This window comes from Lolium perenne, chromosome 2 (genome assembly GCF_019359855.2).
Source record: "Lolium perenne isolate Kyuss_39 chromosome 2, Kyuss_2.0, whole genome shotgun sequence".
NCBI lineage: Eukaryota > Viridiplantae > Streptophyta > Magnoliopsida > Poales > Poaceae > Lolium > Lolium perenne.
In genome coordinates this window covers 78,802,195-78,813,166 of record NC_067245.2, presented here as the reverse complement: position 1 = coordinate 78,813,166, position 10,972 = coordinate 78,802,195, and the positions used below count along the sequence as shown (strand labels likewise).

Below are 10,972 nucleotides of genomic sequence, written 5' to 3'. Positions count from 1 at the left end.
TGTGGCCCCCTCGTGACGCCCCCTGACCTACCCTTCCGCCTACTTAAAGCCTTCATCGAAGAAACCCCAGTACCGAGAGCCACGATACGGAAAACCTTCCAGAGACGCCGCCGCCGCCAATCCCATCTCGGGGGATTCAGGAGATCGCCTCCGGCACCCTGCCGGAGAGGGGAATCATCTCCCGGAGGACTCTTCATCGCCATGATCGCCTCCGGAGTGATGTGTGAGTAGTTCACCCCTGTACTATGGGTACATAGCAGTAGCTAGATGGTTGTCTTCTCCTCATTGTGCTATCATTGTCGGATCTTGTGAGCTGCCTAACATGATCAAGATCATCTATTTGTAATGCTACATGTTGTGTTTGTTGGGATCCGATGAATATGGAATACTATGTTATGTTGATTATCAATCTATCATCTATGTGTTTTTATGATCTTGCATGCTCTCCGTTGCTAGTAGAGGTTCTGGCCAAGTCGTTACTTGTAACTCCAAGAGGGAGTATTTATGCTCGATGGTGGGTTCATGCCTCCATTAAATCTGGGACAGTGACAGAAAGTTCTAAGGTTGTGGATGTGCTGTTGCCACTAGGGATAAACATTAATGCTATGTCTAAGGATATTTGTGTTGATTACATTACGCACCATACTTAATGCAATTGTCTGTTGTTTGCAACTTAATACTGGAAGGGGTGCGGATGCTAACCCGAAGGTGGACTTTTTAGGCATAGATGCATGCTGGATAGCGGTCTATGTACTTTGTCGTAATGCCCAATTGAATTTCACACTACTCATCATAACATGTATGTGCATTGTCATGTCATCTTTATTTGTCAATTGCCCAACTGTAATTCGTTCACCCAACATGCTATTTCTTATTGGAGAGACACCACTAGTGAACTGTGGACCCCGGTCCATTCTTTTACATCGAATACAATCTACTGCAATACTTGTTCTTAATGTTCTCTGCAAACATCATCATCCACACTATACATCTAATCCTTTGTTACAGCAAGCCGGTGAGATTGACAACCTCACTGTCACGTTGGGGAAAAGTATTTTGGTTGTGTTGTGCAGGTTCCACGTTGGCGCCGGAATCCCTGGTGTTGCGCCGCACTACACTCCGCCACCATCAACCTTCAACGTGCTTCTTGACTCCTACTGGTTCGATAAACCTTGGTTTCTTACTGTGGGAAACTTACTGCTGTACGCATCACACCTTTCACTTGGGGTTCCCAACGGACGCGTGCTGTACGCGTATCAGTACGTCACGTTTGGAGAGGTGGAGGTCCCACAAAGGATTCCCCAACGCCACGAAGGCTCACCTTCTTCTCCGAGCCAAACCCACGAAGGATAATGGCCATTTCCTTATGGTTAGCTTTTCCTCCACTCCGGAGATGGAAAGCTCCACAACCACTTCACAAGTTCCACGAAGGAGAAGCCCGGGCCTCTTCACAATCTTCCACGAAGAGGTCACCGTGACAGCCACCAAGCCAACTAGGAGGTCACCCTCCAAGAGTAACAAGCTCACAGTCTCTCACTCGAACTAATCGTGGTGGAGAGCTCAACACTATGCAATGATGCAAAGCAAGAACACCAAATGTGTTCAAATCCTTCACACTCAATTCCCAGTAAAGCAACAAATGCTAGGATGAGATTAGAGAGGAAGAACAAATGAGGAAATCAACAATGACTCCAAGATCTAGATCCAAAGGGTTCCCCTCACTTAGAGGAGAAATGGATTGCTGGGGATTGTAGATCTAGATCTCCTCTCTTAGATCCCTAAAAAATGAGCAAGAATCATGGGGGGATCAAGAGATAGGGTAAGTTCTTCAAAGTCAACAATGGATGAGAGAGAGTGGAAGAACTTGTTAAGCCTAAGGTGGAAGAAGGTCTATTTATAGCCCAAGCCGATATCTAACCGTTGGGGAAGTGTCCAACTCAGCATCAGTCGAGGAAGCCGGTCAACCGGGCCTGGGGCCGAGCCATCCGGTCCAGGGGCCGATCAGACCGGGCCACAGGCCGAGACCGAGGCGAGTCCAGGACATACAGAACCTGCCCCCGGTTGTCACTGGAGTAGGAGCCGGTCCGCGCCGGGGAGACCGGTCCACAGGCCGGCGTGGCCGGGCGTGAGGCCGGACCAACCGGTCCAAACCGGACCGTACGCCGGGCCAGCACTGGGAGAAGCTAGAGACCTCCCTGGATAGTGCCCGGTTGGCACCGGTCCAGGAGCCGGTTTGCACCGGACTAGCCGGTGCCACGGCCGGTCCAGCCGGACCTTAGGCCGGGCGGGCACCGAGCGACAGTGCCAGAATACGCAGGACCCCTGAAGACCTTTTCTTTTCCTTTTAAACAGAAAATGATCCCGAACTCTGATTGACATGAAACCAATTTTGTTGGAAAGATAACGAAAAATAGAACCCGTGCATGATATTTTTAGAGATTCTAGAGAGGGAGTCTCCCACCCTCAAGAAACAGTGAAGATGTCCAAACTCGAAAACGCAGTAGAGGATGCATATGGATTCCGTTTTCGATGAACTTGGGCTTGTTGTAAAGCTAGCAACAAGCTCAAGAACCTCACACAGAGAAACACCAACAAGCAATAGGGATATGCAAAGTATGCAAATGATTGAGCTCCCTAAGACGATGTGACCAAGTTACCCAACCGAAAGTGCCTCTTGATAGTGCGGCTATCTATCATATAACCCGGTCTCCCAACAACCACCTTGAGACCGGTAAAAGGAAAACCTAGCAAGGTTATACCTTAGCCTTGCGCATCCCGCTTTATCTTGATGATAACTCTTCAAGCTCCACTCAAGCCGGAATTCCTCACTTGATCATTGTTGCTTCGTGAAGACTCACAAATGCTCCCCCATACACCATGATGGGAAAGCTCCATTGATGCACATCTTCACATGTCCATTATCACCAAATGGATGGCAAGCTTCAAGAATATGATCCGCTTGAGATGCTCAACTTGAACTTGTCCAACTCAACCTTGATGACGATCACCACTTGATGTCATCCTCTCATGGACTATATGAGATCTCACTTTTGATGCATGCCCATAAAAAGATACCTAACCCACATAGACAACACAAGGGCACATATATGATGGGTTAGTTCATGAAGCATAATTGACAAGGTTTACCATACCACATGACTTCACGTGGCACATTTTTCATGCTTCATGTGTTGATCAAACTTGAATCTATTCTTCGTTCTTTGTATTGGTCAACCTTGTATCTTCTCATGCTCTATCATACTATCTTGAGGTGTATAAAGAACTCTTCATTTGTTTGCATGCTCTAATCTTAGTCAACCATAGTTCAACTCATGAGCATATCATGACACCGATTTAGAGCCATATCTTGAGTTCTTCACTTGGAATCAAGCACTCAAGATCTTGATCATTCATTGCTTAACACATAAGCTAGAGCATGGCTAATGTTGAGTTCCACATAAGAACTCCATCTTCATTTTTTTTTCTTGATCATATCACATATATGACTTCAAATCGATGATCTTGATGACGATACTCAAGGTATATCTTTTATCACCATGGCATCCATACTTGAATCCAACACTGGACTACAAGTAGTACCTATGGAATATTCCTTCATATAAACTCAATGAAAACATTAGTCCATGAGGATTATCATTAATTACCAAAACCACACATAGGGGCAATGTACGCTTACATAAAGCTACACAAGCAACATCCATACAAACATCCATTATAACACAACACCCATGCAAAAATAACAGGTTATCTACCCCTATGGCATACAAGGCTCAAACGCCGGAAGTAGGGCAAGTCCAGAAACCATGCAACAAGTAGAAGTACATGAAATTAAGCTACAGTCGCCCAGAGAGTAGTATGAAGACGCCAGATCGCACCCATCGTCACGTCCACGAGGCCTCTATCCTTCGACCTCACTAGCCTACGGTACGCTCCACCATGGGAGATAGCAAGAAAATCGCCATCCCTCTTTTCATATCATTGTCGGGTTCCAATCGCAGTTTAGGAGTTCCCTAACTCCTGCCTACATAAACAAGGCGTGAGCATATGAAGAAAATGGGGACCCCCCTCTGTTTGGCTACCTGCATCGATCAAAGGAGCTTGCCCTGAATCAGCTGCCAAAGGAAGACTTTAATCCTCGTAGGTACTCTAATTTGCCAGACGTCCTTGAAATGCGTAACCGCCCCTCGCCTTCCAGGGATATGTACGAAAAGCCTCCTGAGGCCTCCAAGCTCCATGACACCACATCACCGGCATCACTAGCTTGGGAGAAACTGAGTTCCCTAGTAAGGTTGTCCCATTCAACCGCCTCAGCTAAACTCCTCAACCTCTCGGTTGATCTGCCCCACCACCGCCCCATCAAACAAATCTTGCCGGCAAACAAAATCTGAGCACAACAGCGAGACGCATTAACAGACACTTCCCATTCAAATCGCCCTATCTTTTCAAACAGTCATATGGAAAAATCGCCTTCAAGCATGCCTCGGGTTTGCAAGATGTACAGAACTACACAGCCGAGTATTCGGCACCCCAAAATTGACCACAACACAGAAATTTGGGGAAACTGTCAACAGAAAAGTGTGCTAATCTACGGCTGGTCTGTTCCTCCTTTTTCTCCGGCGAGCGAATGGATCAACCCATGTTCTGTCTTCCCTCGTGGCACGCTCCCAGCGCTTCTGGAAATCCCGAAGCTCCACCCTTGATTTTCTCCTGACCTACTAGGTCAAAAACCAAATTATGATAACCACCAAAATTACAATAGACTCATTACCAGTGAATAATTGCATGATCTAGATAACTACATATAATTTCTGCGCTGATATTTCTATGTGCAGAGATAGTTTGCACGTGATTGACTATACTTTAGCTAAGTAATTTGTAAGCTCATCTCACCTTTGTCCTCATGTCAAGGCCTGCTGCCCTCACCTGGTTACATGTTACAAGATGCATTACAGAGAGGTCACAGAACAAATACAGCAGGTAAACTACAATGTTCCTTTTGAGGTCAGACAAAGACATACTCTCGTTTGTTGCTGCCCTTGGGCAGTTTTCTGACGGAGTGCCTTGGAGTTCTTGGCACGAGTATTCTGCCACCGGAATTCAAAAAATAAATATGAGAGGAAACATTTTGCATCATGTTCTACATGGATAAGTGTTGAAAATGTAGATTTAAGCGATGAATTATCCCCAAGATGATCAAGAATATTTCCATGCCCATCTGCTCATAATTCATAAAATTTCCACTTGGCTTGCAAGGCTAATCAACCATGTCCAAGTTGCAGTTCTGCGTGCTCGTGTGTCATGTAATATCTATTAATCCCCTAGGCCTACACACACACAATGCGGATTGCAGCAATAGCATTTTTTGCCACCCAAAATATTTCGGCCTTCATAGTTCTATGCATAATCTGCATGATGGCAGCAAAAAAAAACAGAAGCTTATGCAAACCTTTGTCATTGCAGAACCTCCTAGTGTCTGTACTCCTCGATGGACTACAAATTCACTATCAACTATTCCAATGTTCTTTGTTCGGTCACCCTACGAAACAAACACAGGAAGAAAAAGACGCCTAAATAAGAACATAAATACTCCAAAAACGTATATGTTCCTCTAATAAAAAACCACAACAAGAATATAGTGTGGATAATAACTACACTGTCATTCCCTTTTGCTTTGGGAACTTAAATATAAAGCAAGTCACAAATATATAAATGTAACCGGTACTATACCTGGGCACAATACCCAAATTTGTAATCAATGCCCCATCCATGGACAAGATCGTTCTGCATGAAATACAATAGAGATGTCTCAATGGCTGGAGTAATTCTCAGAAATCAATTCGATTGAAGACAAAGAGAAAGTCTTATCATAATGGGACACAAACATTGTCTGGAATATATATAGACGAGGCTTCCTTTTTTTGAAACATATGTAGATGAGGCTTCCTGAGCTTCTTTTATGTTTGGAACCTATTTCTTACGTAAGTGCGCGTGGAAACAGTTTAAAGAGCAATATTACCAATTAAACAGCTCACAGATAAGCCCAGTGGTTTAGAAGTGGGCTAACACCCATCTGGTTCACCAGCCATTTACACAATAGTTCCTTACAAATGCAACAACAACAATCTGTGAGTGAATAGAGGCACTCATGGGATTTTGTAAACTACAATGGATAGGGACCAAAGTGAACATAGATAACAAGTATCTGATTCGAACATTTTCAATATGCAAATTGGCGGAGAGTAATAGGCTAATTGCTTGGCTACTGTACCCTCTCCTCCAAATATGCTTAATCATACTTACTCATGTTACTTGCGATACATTAACTTAAAATTCCGGTATGGCACAACGCACACCCAGAGATATCCCTGGCCAACCCCATATTGTACTCCCAATTGCTAACTAACTATGAGACGATCAACAGGACAACCCTACAGTTTGATTCAATTCTAAACAAATGTGAAAACTCTTTATCATAGGATATAGTCCTTGCCTGGATAAGATGCCACGCACATTGCCAAGCAGATTTTGAGAAAACCGGTGCCATTCCCTCGACCCAGCTGCAGATCAAATACTTGTTATGACAAGCAACATATGTGAAACACCAGGGAAATGCTAGGGTACTAGTCTACACCAGATCAAATAGCAACCAAGGCAAATAGTTAATAGTTAACCAGGAAAATAGCTGTAATAGCACAAGAAGAGTTTAAGGAAATGTACCCAGAACAAGGTGGCCCTTCTCTCGAACATTCTTTATTAGCCCGACTAACTCTTCTATCAAACAAACATGTTTTCTATTCAGTTATTCCGTGGCTTAAATCAAGGAAAAAAAAAGTTACATTACATAAATTTTACCTGTGGAAACTTCCTGCTTTTTTACGAACAGTTATTGGATGATGAATTTCAGACAATTTAGGGTCAAGACCTGGTTGAGATATCACCAGCTTTTCTGATTTGACTATGTTCAAGTACCTGTTCAAAGTCAACACTTAAGCCAAATTCGCGCAGTGAATCGACAGATCACTGTATACACTGGGGAAGAACACTAGCATAAGATGCTCCTATTTTAGAGAGATTTCTTCAAGGTGGAAGACATAAATAAGCTGCATCGTTTTCAAGACACATAACTTTGTTTCCTAGCACATACCAGGCAGCAGCAGCCAGCAGTTGATTCTTCAATTTCAAAGCTGTGATGTTTGATTATACTTATAGGCTGTAGCTGCCTAGACCAGGATTAAAGGAGTTGAATGCATTTAACTTGGAATAAATTCCATGACTGATACATCGGAAGTAAGCATATTTTTTTACGACACCTAAGAAATGACAGGTTTAAGAGCAACATCAGGGTTCATATACTACATATACCTTCTTGGGTTAAAATTATCTACTTCCAGATCTTCATCCCAAAGGAAGATATACGCGTACATAGAGACAACAGAAGGATGGAGGAACCTTTTAGCAAACCACCTACAGACAGATGTCATCGTATGTCGAAGTAAAATGACGATCATCAGAAACTGTAGACTTGAGGGCAGACTCTTGTTTCATTGCAAGGGTAGAAAGAGGCCATACCATTTTGTCTGATTAGAAGCAGCAACGTGTATCACACTTTTGCTCCATGGCAAATCATTCCACTCATTGACCTTTCCATCATAGTGGAACAATATAGCTGTAAAGTTCTCTGGAAGAAACTGAGCATTCGAGAGTTACATGGCAATTACACGTACAAACCACGGCTTGCAGAAGTTGTAAATGAAGTACCTTCTTCATAATAGCATCCACACTTTTTTTCTGGTTTATGCCAGCAGGGATGGCGATCAAGCACCGCTCATTCTGGGTAGATCTCTGGTGGGACAAAACATGAACTTAGCATTAAATAGAATCTCGCCAGGAAGGTGGGAGAAGCTAAAGGCTTGTTAAGTTTGGAAACAGAAACCAACAGCGTCAGGTATAATCGCTCAACTAACCTGTGACTGCACGCTTTTTGTGAGCCACAATGGCTTCAATTCCATGTCGGAATAAGGCTCGACTATACCACGAGGCAGAAAACCGATCCTAGAAGCATCAGCTCTTTCTGACATCTTGACTCTAGCTCTGCTAGAGACCTTAGCCCCAGCCACGTGAGACTCCTGATATAGTGGGGACAAAATGAATGTCCCAGCAACAAATGAAAAATCTTGCTCAAGATCACCACAACACGGAATATTCTTTTCCTTGTGACAGGGACAAAAATAGGTTCACATACCGTGATTGTCTCAAATGGGCGAGCTTTTACGTCCAGCTGCAACGACGCACAACCACAATCAGATCAGTGTCGTTTCCTGAACAAACCGCAATGGGGAATTTTTTACAAAGGAGGGAGTAGTGTTACCGCAGTCTGTCTATGCTGGTAGCTCGCCATGTTGTAGACCACAAACAGGATGATCAAGCACAGGACCAGCAGATGCAGCCGCAGCCTCATCTTGGAGCAGCGACAGCTCCTGTTACCATTCTGCGGAACCAAGCCAAGCAGACAGCGTCACCACCCTCATACAGAGAGGCCAGGTTCAAAGAGCTTGAGGCGTCGCTACAAACGAGCAATTGGAAGAGCAAAAGGCGGGCTCACCTTATCCCACTAGGAAGTAGGAACTACCTTTTTTCTGAAACGGATGCAGCGATGCTGGTTATTTCATGACGCCCTGCATTGCATTCAGGACTAGATCAAAAACCACGAAAGTTGACTACTCCTTTCAGACTGATGATAAGATAACTTGCACGTTCCATTCCAGCCTGAGAGGCGCTACTTGGGAGATTTCCAGTTTATAAACTCTAGCCACTCATTTCGTTTCCCCTGGATTGCAGGTAAAAGGAGGAAAAAACAGAGTAGTACAGAGCATGGCGGCCATGCGTGCGTAGGTGTGTGTGTGTGTGTGTGTGTGTGTGTGTGTGTGTCAGGATGCGATTCGCTGTTCGTCTTCCTAGTGCGCATCACGAGCACGAGACGCGCGAAGATCGTGTCCGGCTACGACGGCGAGCCGCGCCTCTAGGATTTGGGAGAAGGAGAAACTAATCGCAGGTGGAAGGAACTGTAAAGGCGCAGCCATGGCGCGATCAGAACCTGTAAAACCGCATCATCGCATAGTAGTTGCAGCAGGATGGGAAGAGTAGAGGAATAAATACCGCGGCGGCGGGCGGGCGGACGGCTCAACAGCGCGAGCGAAGAGCGGCGGAGAGGCGTCTCTCTCGCCTTCTCCGCGCGGCGGGCACGGGCGCCGCTGCGATTCTGTGGCGAGGAGGAGATGTCCTCGAGAGGATGGGTCGGGAAAGGCACGCGCGGCCGCGGGAGCGAGAAAGACAGCGACGGTGAGAGCTCAGAGGAGGGGTGACGGGTGGCGCCCTCCCTGCACCGGTCACTGGCAGCTGCGCCACGCCCACGCCAGGTGACCACTGGACTCACGGTCACGGGCGATGACGAGTGGGTTGCGATGCGAGCGCGGCGGGCGCAGCGGCAGCCCGTTTCGGCTGGGCTGCCACGACCGGGTTTTGCGCTCAGTTTGTTTCTCGGTAGTAGAGTATATCTTCCTTCCTCCCCGGTCCCCGCGCGGCCCAGGAATGGGGGGAGGGGTTCCGGGCCAGCACCGTTGCCTCGACACACTCCTCACAGCATTTTGCTCTGACAAATCACGCTCTTCTAGTTACTCTAGGATTACAACATTTTAAAACATCAGCACTTGTCTGCGCAAAACAGCGCTGCCATAGTATATTTGACCAAGGAACTATCGGTATTACATACAGTTAACACATACATATCTATGTTCCTAACTCGGATTTGCATCTCTAGTTCTCTACAAGGCAAAACACGCTTCATCTAGCAGCTGTCTATAACAGAACACCAGCGAGGAAGGACAAACTGACTGACGCCCCCTTCCCGTTACAACATCCTGACTTTCCTCATCTAGTCTTTTAACTTTAATAACAGGGTAGTACAACACTGGATTGACGGAGCTACTAAAGTCTATGGCCTCCTTATAGGCTGTATGTACACAGCGCAAAATCGGCGAACTCGTTTAAGTTCCCTTCACCTCCGGGCCTTCTTCCTGCCTTTGCCAGGGCTCTCTTGCTGCTCTGCGGCGCGCTTCTGCCCGCTCTTCGGGGGCCGCCCGACGCCCCGCTTCTTGGCTGGCGGGCTTCCCTGGTCAGGTTTCTCGTTGGATGTCGGTGCTGCATCGCTGGGGACGGCCTTGGGCTCGGCCTGACTTGTTGGATAATTAGGCACAATTTCCATGATTAATTCCAGAATATTAAGCATGACGACAGTAACTACTAACATGTGAAACTCGAACATACTAGATGTAGTGATCAACATGAACAGTAGCATAGCAAACAGTACAACATCCATCGCTAAACAGATCGAGATATGTCGCACGTACCGATCTGGTGGAGGTGGCGGTGGAGGTGTAGCAGATGATGTCGCGGCAGTAACGTTGTTGATGACAACGTTGTTGACGACGGGGACGACGGGTCGAAGTAGATGGCGTTGAAGACGACGGTAGGCAGCACCGCCCGACTTGGACGGAAGGCGACCCGTGATGAAGAGCTTGAGCAGTCGCGCAGAGCGCTTCCCAAAAACCTAATTCGCCCTCTCCCGTACAGGATCGCAAGGACGAGCGGTTCCGGAGACCTGCTCTCCCGTTCGCCGATGCACGTCGGCGCGCGGGATGGAGTAGGCTACGATGGCGGCGCAAGTAGAGAGAGGTGGAAACCCTAACTCGTATGTTAGATGTGTTTCTGCGGTAGCCGGGCAAGAGATTATATAGGCTCGGGAAACCCTAGGCAACGTGGGCCACACCCACGTCGCACGAACGTTTCGAGTCGGTTACAGATAGCCCACGATCCGGGAGCGACCCGAACTCGTGTCGAGTCGAGGAGGAGGAGCGCGCGCGTGTAGCACTCCTATTCTCACTCACTTACTAGT

At 46.5% G+C, this 10,972-nt stretch overlaps 1 protein-coding gene across 7 annotated transcripts; it reads right to left on the bottom strand.

Annotated features, from left to right (window-relative positions):
- Positions 1-4,420: 4,420 nt before the first annotated feature.
- LOC127333047 (uncharacterized) lies at positions 4,421-9,447 on the bottom strand. 7 transcript variants are annotated; one of them, XM_051359368.2, is made up of 16 exons: positions 9,178-9,432; positions 8,624-8,696; positions 8,390-8,509; positions 8,264-8,299; positions 7,986-8,147; positions 7,780-7,863; positions 7,591-7,709; positions 7,384-7,485; positions 6,874-6,990; positions 6,739-6,789; positions 6,512-6,578; positions 5,749-5,802; positions 5,468-5,557; positions 5,040-5,105; positions 4,912-4,944; positions 4,421-4,733 (listed from the first exon to the last, which is right to left on the bottom strand). In XM_051359368.2, the coding sequence occupies exons 3-16, from the start codon at positions 8,477-8,479 to the stop codon at positions 4,602-4,604; spliced, it is 1,203 nt and encodes a 400-aa protein (XP_051215328.1). In that variant the 5' UTR covers positions 8,480-8,509; positions 8,624-8,696; positions 9,178-9,432; the 3' UTR covers positions 4,421-4,601. The 7 variants fall into 7 exon arrangements, with proteins under 7 accessions (XP_051215328.1, XP_051215327.1, XP_051215326.1 ...); XM_051359367.2 differs by having other exon boundaries at positions 6,739-6,792; positions 8,651-8,696; positions 9,178-9,429; XM_051359366.2 differs by having other exon boundaries at positions 6,739-6,792; positions 9,178-9,428.
- Positions 9,448-10,972: the final 1,525 nt, after the last annotated feature.

Excerpts from the sequence above, each read along its gene's own strand:
- LOC127333047 (XM_051359367.2), bottom strand. The coding sequence starts at position 8,479 with ATGAGGCTGCGGCTGCATCTGCTGGTCCTGTGCTTGATCATCCTGTTT. Across the intron at positions 7,710-7,779 it reads TGGATGCTATTATGAAGAAG|TTTCTTCCAGAGAACTTTAC; the intron begins GTACTTCATTTA and ends TCGAATGCTCAG. Across the intron at positions 4,734-4,911 it reads GCCTTGACATGAGGACAAAG|GTCAGGAGAAAATCAAGGGT; the intron begins GTGAGATGAGCT and ends TTGACCTAGTAG.